This window comes from Hydra vulgaris, chromosome 08, assembly GCF_038396675.1.
Source record: "Hydra vulgaris chromosome 08, alternate assembly HydraT2T_AEP".
NCBI classification, from domain to species: domain Eukaryota; kingdom Metazoa; phylum Cnidaria; class Hydrozoa; order Anthoathecata; family Hydridae; genus Hydra; species Hydra vulgaris.
Genome location: NC_088927.1, coordinates 62,708,570 through 62,725,000, shown reverse-complemented (window position 1 = coordinate 62,725,000; position 16,431 = coordinate 62,708,570). Strand labels below are relative to the sequence as shown.

The window sequence follows — 16,431 nt, the reverse complement described above, 5'->3', positions numbered from 1 at the left end:
TTTTGTACTTCTTTGCAAATTCCAATCATAATTTCATTTGTTTTGCAGTTAAAAAAGGTTTACCTCTGTATCCATGTTCTCTAACACGATTTCAAATTGTTTGAAGAGTCACTGTGATGTTGTGATCTTCTTGAACTTTTAAAGCTAATTTAACTGCCGAAACAAATCTATTTTTTTTCACATTAATGATGATATTGTGATCAATTGCACTAGTGGTCTTGCGTTTTCGTCCTCTACCAGCCACACTAGCAACGGTTCCAATCAGATCATGCTTCTTAACAATTGAGGGCACTGTCATAAAAGGAATTCCTGTTTCTTTTTGTATCTGGTAGTAGGATTTTCCTTGATTTTACAAATCAACAACGAGGCTCCGTTGATGGAAAGACAAATTTTTTTTGACGCCATTTTGCTGAAATACTATTTAAATATATTTTATTTTATTTCTAGGACGAAAGTGTACTTAAAAAGTTACTACTGTCAACTTTACTTACTAGTTTGATTGTTCAGTTTGCCTGATTTACTTTAAAATAACGACCTATTTTATTAGTGTACAATTAATTTTTTTGCAGTCAATTTTATGCATTATTAGATCAATTGTGTAAAATTCAATAGGTTTGAAAGGCAATTAGTTCAGCAATGCGGAAATAAATTCTTAAAGCATTACTTAATAAAATAACAAAAAAAAAACTCCAAATAATTTAACATAAAACTCATTTTTCTGATGCAATCTTAAAAATTATGATTTTTTTTTAAGTGTAAGATTTTTTTTTTGCATACTGTATATATATATATATATATATATATATATATATATATATATATATATATATATATATATATATATATATATATATATATATATATATATATATATATATATATATATACTTAACTGCTCTTTGTGTTTAAAATCTAAAAAGCATTACAATAAATGAAGAAACTAATTAAATTTCATTTAAAAAAAAACTACGAAAACTTATTAGTAAACTTATTATATAGTAACTTATTAGATGAGAATGTTTTTTTTTAAACTTCAGTTCACTTTTTTTTTTTACTGCTTTTTATTATTCAATTTTTTATTTTATTTAATTTTCATTTTCTCCTTTTTCTCCCTTCGGTGGTTCTGACCATGCAATGATCTCTTTAAATCTTTCATTCTCTTGCTGGGATTCTTTTTGCGACTTTGTTCTTGACTTTCTTTTGTTTTTTGCTTATAAATGTGCCTTCTAAATCCAGACAGGTATCTTTCTTGTTAGTTTCAAGTTATCCTATTTCATGGTTTATACCATCTTGCGCAGTTTCTATATCTAATTGTAATAATATATCCATCTTTTTCAAAAGAACAACTCTCTTGAGAACAAACTCCTTTTCATTATTGCAAAAAATCAGTTTAAAAAGGTGCTTTTTGATGCTAAGCTCCAATATTTTCAGTTTACTAAATCTCATATTTTATCTCTATTAAGTTGGGCTCTAGAGACCTTCGGAAAATCTTCAACAGTGCCATTAACAAAATTAAGTAGAACATTCCATCTCTAATTCATAGGTCTGATCTTATTACCTCTCGCATAGATAAGGCAGAGCTATTAGCAAAGAACTTGAATCTTATGTCCATACTCCCTGCCATTCCAGTTAAACAGGTTAACCCATTGTTAGGCATTTAAATCACTCTAGCTTCTGTTGCTAAAGTCATTTTTCAATTAAACTCTTCTATGGCTTGTAGTCCTGACAACATTCCTGTCATAGTCTTACAAAAGTGTACTGCAGAACTCTCAACAATTCTCTCTAACCTATCTAATAACTGCTTAACTGAATCTTGTTTTCCTGTCTGCTGGAAAATGGTATCTGTAGTACAAATTTTTAAAAACTTTAGAGAACATTCAGATAACCCTCCAACTATCATGAGATCAGTCTTTTCTCTATTATTAGCAATTGATTCTTTGATCAACAAATTTTTAATATCTTAAGTCTAATAACTCTCTGAAAATCAATATGGGTTTCAATCTACTTGTTTCCATGGCTGACTTGCTAACTGCTCTGACTAAAAGATTTTATTGTGCAATAGATAGAGGTCGCAAAGCAAAGGCTATTGCTCTTGGCATATATAAAGCATTCAATAAAGAATGGCATGCTGGTCTTCACCACAAACTTGCTATATATGGTGTATCTGGGAAGTATTTTTCCCAGATACACCATACCTCGAAAATGATTCAAGATTATCGAATCATTTCTTTCTAACCACAGTATTAAAATCATCTTTGAAGGCTACCACTCTTTATCATTTCAAGTAACTTCTGAAGTACATCAGGGTTCTATCATTGGCCCTATTTTGTTTCTTATCTGCATTAATGATCTTCTCTTACATCTAACGTGGCTCTATTAACTGATGACTTTTATACTCCTAGTCTTGACAGCATGTCTTCACTTTTTGATCTCTTAAAATAGGCAACCAATCTTGAATGTGATCTCACTTTTGTAACAGCTTGGGGCTTGCAATGACTTGTCATCTTTAACTTGAACAAAACTCAGTTATTTACTACAAACAACTATTGTAATACTGTTGACATTCCTATATTAATGAATAGCAACCCTATCACTGAATCCTCTTTTTTAGCCTTTTGGATTATCATTCATTGCTAACCTCTTGTGGATGTCATATATACAACTGATTGAAAGTAGATATCTGCTAAGATATGCTCAATAATGATTATAATTTATCTAAAAGAACTAAATTAAAATGATAGAAATAAACAAGCTTATTGATCTTTGTCTCTAAAATTCACCAATTAGAAAATTCAGGACCAATTACAAAATTTAGAATTGGTCTTGCTTTAATAGTTGTCATATCTGAAGCATTTTTTGATTGCCATCGCATTGAATATACATTGAAATACTAATATAAAATCTTTTTTACAATACATAGATGATAGTCATATACGAATTTAATCAATTGAACAAGCTAACAAGTTACTTGATATTCTCAACAAACAAAATACCAGACTTGAATGTACAATGAAACTTGAAGGTAAAAATAAACCACTATCTAATTTTTAGATATTAATATTACCAATAACAAAAGCAGCCAGTACGCTTTCAAGATTCACTGGAAAGATGCAAATACCAATATCCAAATAAAACCAAATTCGGGACATGATTTTATTCATAGAGCCTATAAGATTTGTGGTAAAGAATATTTACAACAAGAAATTGATTTTCTAATACAATTGTTTGCTGAAAATGGTTACAAAAAATATAAACTAAAACAAATAGTTCAAAAATATAAAACAAAAATATCAAAACCTTTATCTGACACAAAAAACCTATGTCATTTAATGATTTGAAGATAGTTTTGCTACCGTGGATACCTGGGATAAGCCTAAAACTTAGAAAAATCAGAGTTTTGGTTGTTAGAGAACTGTCTTTAGAGCTATTTTTAATTTAGAAACAATATTAACAAGTAAAAATAAATCCGTATTGCCACGCTTCAACAAACAAGGTGTTTAAAAACTAACTTATAGTTGCAGTAAATAACGCTGGTGAAACTGGTTTGAAAAAGTGCATAAAATTTTTACAATATCAAAAATAGATTAGCGACAGAAATGGAACAATTTTGGTGTATCAAACCATAAAAAAAATTTATCAGGGAAAAATTTAATGGACTGACGCAAAAGTTTTAGTATTGAGTTCTAACAAATTAAAAAAAATAATAGGGATGCTTTGGAGATACAGTACCAATAAAATAGCCCAGGCAATCTAATGGGATTTTGGTTGATGGTCATAATCTAAACACAGGTTTTTGAAAACCAATGATGCGTTTAATTCATATTAAAAATTGATGTTCAATATAATGTTTTCTTTAATTAGTTTTTTAAACGCTTTAATAAAAATATTTAGTTTTAGAGCCTGATGATGAGACCATCTAGTGGTCTCGAAGTATTATTATTAAATAAATAATATAGATGTTTTGAATGTTTCCATAAAAAGAAGTAATTTATATATATATATATATATATATATATATATATATATATATATATATATATATATATATATATATATATATATATATATATATATATACAACCCTCGAAATTAAAAAAAATGAGGTCGGCAATAGTTTGTCGACCTCAATCTTTTTGAGGTCCGCATCAGGTCTGCAAAAATTATTTGATACAAAGGTCAACCCATAAAACATAGAAATGAGGTCGACAATTTTTTGCCAACCTCAAATACTTTCAGGTCAGCAGTTAGGTTGGCATTGCCGAATGTCGACCCTAATTCCAAGGGTTGTATATATATATATATATATATATATATATATATATATATATATATATATATATATATATATATATATATATATATATATATATATTTATATATATATATATATATATATATATATATATATATAAATTTGTCAACAAGGAGGGGGAGGGGAGAGTTTTTTGAAAGCAAGCCCTCTTCCTCTTCCTCTCCTAGTTAAAACCAGTGCTGCGACAATGATTTTTAATCATTATTTTGTTTGTGATTACTTTGTTTAGTTTTATCCAAAGATACGGAGTTGATTTATAATATCAATTTATTGTAAAAAGCATTTCTTTGAATATATGAATTTACTAGTGGACATAAGCATATGCTACTTAAGTTAAGCTAAGATTTTAATGAACGCTCAAATTGCAAATACTACGTTTTGTAAATATTCTACTAATAAATGTTTTTTTAGCGATAAAAAGACATTTATTACTTGCAAAAAAAAAAAAAAAAACCTCACGTTTTTTTTAAATAATGTTTATGTTTATTTTTTATTAAACAATTTAGTTAATTAATTTTTAAAAGCTAACATCTTAGATAAGTTTTTTAATTTAATTAAGTTTAAACATCTGTTATAGTATGTAAACTTATCCTTATAAAATTCTTTGATTAAAATACAATATTTCTAAAGGTTATATATACCCTCATTATACCAAATAACTTTAGAGTATGACAAATTAGTCAATCAATTAAGCAAAATGCGTGATTATACAGAAAAGAAATTGTTTTTATTATCTAACATTTCTTATTGTACAGTTTACAAATTTCCAAAGAATACTGAAAACCCAGACTATTGTGATAAATTCTTTTGCAACACATATTTTGCATATTTTGCCAGCTTTTTAACTAATTATTTATCTTTTAACATAACAAAGAATAATATGGAACAGTTATAGCTGTTTAAAATAACTTGTTCAACTTTTTATTTTTACATCAGAATATTCAAAATTTATTTTTATCATAATTTTTTTAGCATATCCTAAATGAAATAGTTTCGTTTTTTAAATAGTAAAACAAAAAGTTTTACAAAATTACATCATTTGAGAAGTTTTTAAAAGAATAACTAAATAAAAGCATAAAAATATTTAACTTTAGTTTTACCAAAAATTTATATTTTGCATGGGCTTTATTTTGCCAGTGTAAACTGATTTGCATTATATATATATATATATATATATATATATATATATATATATATATATATATATATATATATATATATATATATATATATATATATATATATATATATATACATACATTTTTTTATTTTATTTGTTTTAGCAATTAAAAGCTGGGACTTGAAGCAATATGCATACTATTATGATTTTCTTTATAGACAATTGTAACAAAAACATTTTTATTATATTTTAGGCTACCTGAATAAATTAAATATGTATACTTTGATGTTTTTTTTTGTTTTTTTTTGCTTAATAGTATTACTAAAGTTTGAAAACAATTTTCAAAATGCTTTACTTTACCTAGAAATAATTGATGACTGCCATTTCTCATCGAAAATTTATTAAAAATGAGTTTATTTTCTCAAAAACGTCTACATGAAATTAACAAATTCGCAACTTCTGTGCGTGACTTCCATGCGTGATCATTCATGAACTGCATTTAAATGACTGCTGTGACTCTATAATATATAGTGCAATCCTGTAACTTTCTGGTAAGCTTTACTAATGTTTAAAACATTTTTTAAATATATATATATATATATATATATATATATATATATATATATATATATATATATATATATATATATATATATATATATATATATATGTATATAGGGGCCTGCTTTAGGGATGTCTGCTATGTGTTTGGTTTTTCAACTTGAAAATATTTTTGAAAAAAAAAAGAAAAATATACAACAAAGAAAAAAAAACTATATATATATATATAACAATTAAAACCAAACTTCAGCAGCAGTTAAAGAAATTATGCATGGTTAATCATCTGAAGCTGTTATAAAGAAATTAATAACCGGAATACATAATAGTATTTTAGTTTCATAATTTTGCAATTATTTAAAAAAACAATTTCAATATTTTGATAGAGGTTAAACTAACTTTTGAGTTGTATAACTTAGAAATATGAATTGATATACCTTATTATATTTTATTATGTAGAACTTTATTTTTTAAATTTTTTATTATATAAATTAAAAATAATCAAAATGCCAATTTCAATTAGAACAAATTTTTCGATAACCTATTTTACATACACCTTGAGTAAAATTTTAATCAATTTTTATTGTTTAACTATCATCAGGAAGCAAAATTAATAACAGCAAGTATACACTAAAATATATCAATAGACATCCCCAGTTTTACTACACAAGACTGCACATCTTGTTTACTACACAAGACTGCACAAACTTGCATTTCGAATTATAAACAAGGAAAGAAAAAATTTTAAATACGGAAAATTAAATTCAGACTCCCTTTTTAACATACACCCTGATTAATTTGTGTTTTATTAAACTTAAAATATAGCTGTTGCTTAATTAAAAATGTCGCTTAACTCACAAGTTTATATAGCACTCTGAAGAAAATGCAAATTAAATTCAATTTTTGGTATCACAATATTCTTTGGATACCAGAAAGGAAGGCTGAGAGTTAATATAAAAAGCTGTTTATAATTGCATCAGTAAAAACTTTGTTCCTTGGTTTTCTCGGTTAATCAAGCATTTGTGGAAAAATTGAAAAAAAGATTGTCTACATCTGAATTTTGGACTTATTTTGGAATTATTAGTATTTATCATCCCCATATGAGAATTATTATCCCTTTGTTTTTAAAACATCTTATCTTCTTTTTAAGTTATAAAATAATTTTAAATGATTTTTCTGCTCTTTTCAGCGCATTCATTACATTTTTTTAATACTAAAAACTTAAATTTAGACATAAAAGAAAAATTATTTTATTTAGTATTTTAATAAAAGCTATTACTGATTTTTCTTTGGATATTATGAATTGTGAAATCATGGCATGAATACTTTACAAAAGTTATTTAATTCCTGTGGTTTTCTGTCTTGAAGAATGTCTTTAAATATCAATAAAACATTGAATTGTGTAACCTCTGTTACTGCTTCTTTTCCACTGAAGTTAATAACAAGTTTTAATTTTATTGTTGCGCTGTGTATAACAAGAAATGTTTTTGACTTAACTTGGTTAATTACATGATTGTGAAAGCAAGTTATAAAGCATGTTATGATTTTTTTTAGTTTGAATATTATTCAAGCATTAAAGAATATTGTCATCTCACTTAGAAATATTGTTGATCAACACCTTAAAATATGCTTGGAACAAGCCTAAAAATTAGATTTTAAATTATTTTAAATTGATTACCACTATTCCTTTGCTCTACCACCTAAGTACTGAGTTCAACACAATGTTCGATGGTACAAATTTAAAGTGTTATAAAGCACCTGTCTTTAAGTTTCTTCATTCTAATCTTTAATTTTTTCAAAAAAACGATTGCAGAAATTCAGTGATGATCTATAATCTGAATACTGAAACATTGAAAGTAACAAACTTTTTCTTCACTAAAGGTCCTAAAATGTTGTAAGAGATTTGAAAGAAGTTGCAAACCAAAATGGTAGATAGAGTCTATGTAGTTCAGTTTAGCTTTTCAAACAGAGTTATCTATAGATAGTAAACAAGTTTTTTAACAAGTTTTATATAAATCTTTGTGAACTGTATTTTAAATTCAAATATAATTGTGAACTGTATTTTAAATTCAAATATAATTGTGAACTGTATTTTAAATTCAAATATAATAAAAGTATAATTTCAAAAAATGTCTTAGCTACCTTTTGTTAAATAGCTATTTTCATAACCAGACATCTATGTAAAATCGTTATTTGGTATTGTACAGTTATTAAAATAAGTTTTTTGACTCTAGGTAAGTATTTATAAAGTTTATTCTTAATTTAAAGTTATTTATAAAATTATATTAAAAAATTACACAGTAAAATGCTTTAAAAAAGAATTTCTGCAAGATGTAAAGGTTAATAAAGATAGGATGCATAGGTCTTTGTCATTCACTATGAACTTGTGAATAAATAAACAGGTTAGTTCACAGGTAGTTAATAATAAAAGATACTGTCTTTTGTACCTTATGCATTTAATTTTGGTTATAAATAAAACTTATAAAGTTTTGCGCCTACTATGGATTTACTAATTGATTTTTATCTTATATATTTATTTCATTACCATAAAAGTTTTAAATTTTATCTACAGAAATCTTGTATTTAAAAAATTATATCCTGGGCATTTTCAAAAAATCATGCATGGAAACTTGTATATGTTGTGTCTATTATTTTCATAATGATAAAACTTGCAATCTTCAATTTGCTCTCATTTAATTCTAACCTAAATAAATATTTTGTAAACAAAAAATGGTATAAATCAGTAATGTTAACAAAGAGTAAATTAAGTTTCAAACGGAATCAGGCACAGAACAGAAAAACTCAAATTTTAGTTACTAGATAAACTTTAATTCTTCAAAAAATATAAGTTTCAGCATTATATATCTTTTTTTAAATGATTTTTTTAAACATTAGTAAAGATTTCCAGAAAGTTACAGGATTACACTATGTATCATAGAGCCACAGCAATCGTTTAAATGCAGTTCATGAATGATCATGCATGGAAGTCACATACGGAAGTTGCGAATTGGTTAATTTCATGTAGATATTTTTAAGAAAATAAATTGCTTGAGAGTATTTTAAGTGAAATATTATACTTCTACGACTCATATATCGTATATTTTCAATGAGAAATGGCAGTTATCTATTAATTTTAGCTAAAGTATAGTGTTTTGAAAATTGTTGTTTATTTTCAAACAGTAGCAAATTATTTCGCAAAAAAAATTAAATGATCAAAATATATATATTTAATTTCTTTAGGTAGCCTAAAATATGATAAAAATATTTTTGTTATAAAAATTTTTAAGAAAATCATAATAGCTTTTTATTGCTAAAACAATGAAAAATAAAAAATCATGCACAGAAATGGAAATCCCCTTTATATATTATACTTTATACCAGCTGAGTATTTTAAAAAAATAATTTGCAAAAATCACACTTTCAGCTTTAGTAATGTAATAAGTCATTTAAAAAATTATTGAAACTTTTTTTATAAAATAAACTCAATCTGGTCAAAACTAAAAAAAAAATTGGGAAGGGGAGAGAGTATACTTTTTCTGGACTTACCCAAAATGGGTAATTGCTTACTTATTTGGGGCATTTGGTTAAAATCTGTGTTTGGTATATAAGTTAGTTGTTTGATTTTTTAATTGGTTGATAAAAGCTTTTAGCAAGATTGAGTGTTATGAGTAAGAAGTTTATTGAGTTTAAGTTTTATTTTTTTCCAATTTTAAACGCAATTATTTTTAAAATTTCTATCATGTTTTTTCTAGTTTTATTGCGTTTCTTTTTTTTAGATTTATTTTAAAGAACTATTAATCTGTCAAAAATCTGAAATTAAAATGTCGCCATGAAAATAAATTTTAATTAGATAATCATGATTCTAAAAATAGACACCAACAAAAAAATCTATACTGTCACTTTTTTAAAACAAAATAAAAAAAAGACATTAAAAAAAGTTATAAAAAAAAAACTAAAACAAAGATGTTAAACTTTTAGGTATACTTTTTACACAAAAAAAATCATGTTTTTATAAATTGATTTTTTAATACAATTATAAATTAAACAGTATTCATATTTTTTAATTTTTTAATATAAATACTTTTAAAAATTTTGATTATGTTTTCCCATTTTTAGATTCTTCAAAGTTTAAAAAAATTGTAAACGTCTCAAAAATTTAAAAACTTTTATCAATAACAAATTATTATGTTATTTACTTTATAATGTTATATAAAATGTTATAACCCTTTTTTATAGCGACGCACAACAATTGTAAGACAAATTATAACTAAATAATTATTAATTTACTGTTTATTAAAGATAAAAAATTATTATAATGAACCATTATTCTACTAATTTTTTTGGAAAACCTACTTCAATTTTAGATCATATAACACAATTTGTTTGCATTTCTGTGAAACTAATCACCCGCCCACCTACCCACCTTCTCTCTTCAAGGGAACCTAAAATAATATAATAAAAATGAATTATTCTAAAACTAAAACATTATTTAAATAAAACCACTCAAAAAGTGAGATTTACAAGAATTATTATCCATATTGTTTTTAACAGGGCTTATCTTCTTTTTAAGTTATGAAAAAGTTTTAAATAACAGGATGTCATCCTGAGTGAGAATGTCATTAGTAAGTGACCGGGGCCCCGGCTAAAAACAGAGGTTTTTGCAAACCTGGCCCCGGCCCCGGCTAAACAAACACAATTTGCAGGGGTTACTAGCCGGGGCTCGATTTTTGTTGTTGTTGTTGTTGTTGCTGTTTTTTTTTTATTTTGTTCAAGTTAAAATTTGTTATGAAAGTTTAAGAAAATATAAGAAAAAGTCACAAAAATAATATATATAAACATAATATAATTTATAAATATTTACAATGACAAATAAAAAGAACAAAGTAGATCAGATGGATATATGGTGTCTTTAAAAGATAGGAAAAGAAGTAACGATCTTAGAGAGAGTATGAGAGTAGTAATTATATTTATAGTGTGTATCAGAGAAGATGATAATGATGCCAATGATTAAGATGATGATGATGATCATTGTCATCGTCATCATCATAATCATCTTAATCATCATCATCAACTGTATGCTTGATGATGATATGATGATGATGATGATATGATGATAATCATATGATGATGATGATGATGATGATGGTACTAAGATGATGATGATGATGATATTATGATGATGATGATGATGATGATGATAATGATGATGATGATGATGATGATGATGATGATGATGATGATGATGATGATGATGATGATGATGATGATGATGATGCTGATGATGATGATGATGATGATGACGATGAGATGATATATACACCTTTATATAAAATATATCATGAATTTTAAATAACAATAATATATTTATAAGGAATATCAATAGTAATGCAGCCCTGGTCACAAACCCGGCCCGGGCTATGTTTTATCAAACCCGGCCCCGGCCCCAGTCAAATATCAACCTTGGTCGCTTACTAAATGTCATTCGTTGGGATGACAAGATATAATGATGATGATGATGATGATGATGATGATTATGATGATGATGATGATGATGATGATGATGATGATGATGATGATGATGATGATGATGATGATGATGATGTGTCAATCAGGTTTAGCCAAAACACAGAAATGAAGATTGTTGAAGAGTTTTTTACATTAAAAAATTTTGCTGACTTTTTTCTAACAATTTGAAACAACTCAAATTTAATTAATTAACTAATATTAGTTAAAATGCAAAATTTAATTTAATTTAGTTGAAAAATAGTTTAAGATTCTACTATTTTCTATAAATAATAAATTTATTTATAAAAAAATAATTAAATTTGAAACCAAACCCTTTTTACTTAACCTAGTTTATTATCTATACGCTTCACTCTAATAATTTACTCTAATAATAAAAAATACAAAAAATACTAAATCATATAAAATGAGATTTTATGCTTAAAATAAAATCAAAATACTCCTTTAGCAAAGAGAATAATAGAACAAAGTTTAGAAAATAATAAATGTAATTTTAAACTATATTGATTCAAAATGTGCAACCTCAAATCCTATAAATCAACTATTGAATCAGATAGTATATCCCTAATACAATATTAAATAACAATCAGTTAAATTATAGCCAAGTATTTTATTTGTTACTGACTACATACTTAGTTCTACAAAAATGTGCAAAATTATTAGCTAAATTACAACTTATATTTCAACATTCAATTGGACAATCAAATGTAAATTTTAATGTTTTTAATATTTATATTCAAAAAACATGGTATTACAAGTAAATGTTCTTCTTGGGTAAACTCTTTCTTTTCCAAGCTATGGAAACTTTAGGCTTTCAATTTAGCTCTGCTATAAAAGAGTGAACCATACTTTAAAGTGTTTGAAGATTTTTATTTACTTAAACAAAATCTATGAACTAGACTATGAATCTATATTTATAGTAAATATATTGTTATTGTTGACATTAAATGATTACTCACATGTTGGCATTAAGTAAGCATTGTTTAACTCAAGTAGTAAATAACTGAATTCCTAGTTAATTACTTGTTTCACTCAAACTAATTTCTAATAAAATTAATAATTCACTGTTATTGATTATTTTAAGTAGTATTATTTTTTTTGTGTACATGGTTCTCTTTATTTCAAAGTATGATCAATATGAAAACTTTGGTTTTAGGACTTGTGATAACTTAATGATAACTTTAAACGTTAAACTATAAAACCGTTATTCTCATTATTCGATCAAATTGCAAATCCAGTAACTATGTTAAAGTTTTTTAAATATAAGTTGCATAATAAACTTTCAATTTAAATATTTTAAATTTGTAATATGGTATTAAACTGTTGTAATTCTAACTATGATTTACATCATACTAAATTTTTATTAGAAAAAATTAATTGTTAAAATAAACTTATTAAGAATGATTATAATCGCAATATTTAATCACTTAAGTTTTAGTTATCAACTCAAACTATCAGCTTTATTATCAACTCAAATTTAATAAAAAGTAAACTTTGGTTAAATTATATGAGTATTTCCAAAAAAATTAAATATGTCAACTATGTGGGAATAATATAAATAGCTTTTAATATAAATTAAATTACTAACCTCATTAAAAAGCTATTATAAACTATTTATTCTTAAAAAGTTTTTTATTCGCTTAATTTTGAAATTTGCTTTGTTTACATGGCCGAAGATCGATAACACCGTTAAAATGGTATATAAAGTAAGTTATAACATTTACGTCAGATATGACACAGACTTCGTCAAATCTAACGGAATTTCAATTTTTTATTGCAACGCTATTTTAAAAGTAAAAACTTTAGTTTGTTTTTCTTATTTGTTTTTGCTTACATTTTGATATCTTTAAAAAGATCTTTGAAGTCTTGTCGCCAGACAAAATATATAAAATTATGCTTATCAAGTTTTACTTAATTTAATGAAAACAGCATGGAGAAAATGTAAATAAAAAAACAAAGCAACTCATTTAATAAAAAGTATTGTTAAAAAACGATTTATTAAAGTATTAGTATGTGCTATTAGATCGATAGTTTTTTATCGCACCAAAGACGGCGATTGTAATCAGTTTTCAATGAATTGCCAGTATTTATAATTAGTTAAGCAAATCTTCTATATCATATAATATGCTTTTTTTTCTTGTAATCAAATAGTCTTGAAATTTTTTTTTTTAAAGTGGAAATATCTAATTTTAAAAAAATCCAGGTTTTAAAAAAAATCCAGGTTCCAAAGAGATTTGAAATGTGCCCAGGGTTCAAAGCGAGCTTTGGGCATATTTCGCACATTCGCAAACGTGCGAAAGTTTTTTTCTGTTTTTTTTCAATTTTTGCATTAGGTGCCCCAACAAGACCTAACGGTCTTGTCACAGAGCACTGTTGAAGAGTATTTAACTAGGAAGTGCGCCTTCTTCCTAACTAATTTATTAATTTTAAACCTAATGTGCTCTACCAAACATCTAAAGTATGTGACTATATTCAATTTTTAAACTGTCAATTTATCTGGAACCACCAACACAATAACCTACCTTTAACTTTCATCAATTTCTTTCCAAAAGTGCTAACACTCGTTATCACCTTCGTTTCAATAGTAATTTAAACCTGTCTTTCTCTAAACACAGCTCTCATAATTACGAACATAAATCTATAAAATATCAAAGCATTAAAACTTAGAACAACCTTCCTTATGAACCAAAAGCTCTCAATTCATTCACAACCTTTAAAATCAGTTTATTCTACTTTTTATTAAAAAAATACAGTTAATATTTATAATTTCAATAATCAATTTTTGTTGTCTTTAGTATTGTTAATTATATCTGTTAATGATAAAACACGTTCGGTATTTCTAATTTCTATAATTTTGTTTTCATTACTATTGCTTATTGTTATTTTTATAAATATTTCCATTACTATTATTAACTACTTTTAACTATTATTGCTAATATTAATATATTATTATTATTATAGTAATTGTTATTGTTAATATTAGTGTATTGTTGTTGTAATAATAATTATTTTTATTACTGTCATTATTGTTGTTGTTGTATTATCATTGTTATATTATTATAGTATAACTTTTTATAATTACTACTATTTATGATTTCTACATTACATTTATTGTTGTAATTATCACTATTTTTATTTTTATTGAATTTGACAGGTGTTTACTTTATATTAGTACTCTTTACTATTTGTAAATATCCTTGATGTAAGAACTTTTATTCAGAAATGTATTTGATTTGATATTTGTTTTGATTTGATGCATCGGTAAGTAAGAAAAAGAAGAAACTCGAAACTTTAAATTTTTAAAAAACAAATTAGAAAAAATATGTAAATAAATTATTAAAAATAGTTTTTAAATAAATTAAAAAATGTTTGATGGAACATATTTACTAACAGTGGTAAAACAGTTCTTTATAATTAGAGGGTTGGTTAAAATATTGTCGTTATTATGGAGATTTACAATTAGTGTTGGGTGAGCGGTTTACAGTTTGCATTCAGACTTAAAGTGAATAATTTTTGAAATATCTTTTCAAGATGCTTTCATATTTCTAATATTTTTTTCAAAGTAGTAGTTAATATAGATTCTTTTATTTTCCTACAATTTTTATTCTAGGAAAAAATGGGTAAGGCATGGACCAAGTTATTTCAACAAATTTAACATATAATTGATAAGTTTTAAATTTCAAACAATAATCAGTATAAATTTGTAACCTATTTAATTTGCGGGAGTCAGTAGACTAATTTTAATTTTAGAGTTTAAAATGTCATTATATTTAAAAACGGGTTAATCCTACTGCACACTAAGTGGAGTCAACATTGGCCCAACGCTTCTGAAGTTGTTTTGACGTTAGCCGAACGTAATGTGCTGGTTAGGAAATGCTTAATCACAGGGTTCTGGGATTTTTGGATCCCATCAATCTCAACCCTATAACATTAAAGTTTGGACACTATAACCTGTATCAAACCATTAACTTCGGGGTCTTAGGACATGAGCGAAAAATATAGTGTTGGATCAAACGAAAAGTCAAATTAAGACTAGAAAAAAAAACACGACTCTCAAAGTTTTTAGCTTTAAATACAACTACTGGACGGTATGTTTTCCACAGTTCCTTATTTCAGCGTTTTAAGAATATTCTCTTTCATCGAATTTTTAAAGATTGCTATTTGTTTTTTAGAGTTCCAAAATTGGAACAATTTTTTTTTTAATAATCTTACAATATCTGCTTGCAGTTAATCCATAGGTTATTTAAGTAAGCAATTAATTATGATTAGCAAGTTTTGTAAAATCTATGCTCTGAAGAGATTGAAAAAATAATTTTTTCAATCTCTTCAGAGCATAGTTTTTACAGTAAACTTTTTTTAAAAAACATTTTTCTACAAAAAAATAGAGACCGGCAATCTAATATTAGGCGGGTTTAAACCCACAACTGGACTGTATATCAAATTTAAATAATAGTGTATTAATCTCAGTTTTAACGACTTCTTCAGTAGCTCCATTTGACTTTATGAGAGTTAACTAGTGAATCAATCAATCAACCAAAATTTATTGACAGGCTCAAGCCCCAATATAATAAATATACAATGGGTAAAATAAAGTGGATTAGAATAAAACAAACGCACTTGAATATAAACAAAACCCAAGAAAAAAAATAAATAAATAAAATGAAGGTAAGAAATTATAGTGTTAAATTAAGTGTTATAAATATAACTCAGTTCTCCATTTAAACATCAGTGGAGACTGCAAGAACCTGTCTGAGTTAACAAAAGCTTTTATGACGAGGTTCTCACTATTCTGCAGCAGTAACAGTGAGGAGTATTGTTGCTTGCGAATAACAACATTAAGTAAATGGGCACCATGTTTCACAAATAATTCACTTGCACTATTCCATGGTGGCTTGTTTAATATCAAGCGAACTGCATT

The 16,431-nt window shown here is 25.6% G+C and overlaps 1 protein-coding gene across 3 annotated transcripts in view; it reads right to left on the bottom strand.

The window, feature by feature from the left end:
* Nucleotides 1-13,390, bottom strand: part of LOC100212716 (G protein-activated inward rectifier potassium channel 3) — a 23,010-nt gene extending 9,620 nt beyond the window's left edge. The window contains exons 1-2 of one of the 3 annotated variants that reach the window (XM_065804134.1): nucleotides 13,102-13,238; nucleotides 3,065-3,166 (exon numbers count right to left, since the gene is read on the bottom strand). Coding sequence is in view for 1 of the 3 variants with exons in the window: in XM_065804133.1 (XP_065660205.1) it covers nucleotides 13,102-13,106 (5 nt within the window). In the remaining 2 variants the exon portion in view is untranslated. Of the gene's footprint in view, nucleotides 1-3,064; nucleotides 3,167-13,101; nucleotides 13,261-13,347 lie in introns of those variants that run through there. The other 2 variants (XM_065804135.1, XM_065804133.1) reach the window with 2 other exon arrangements.
* Between the last annotated feature and the right edge of the window lie 3,041 nt (nucleotides 13,391-16,431).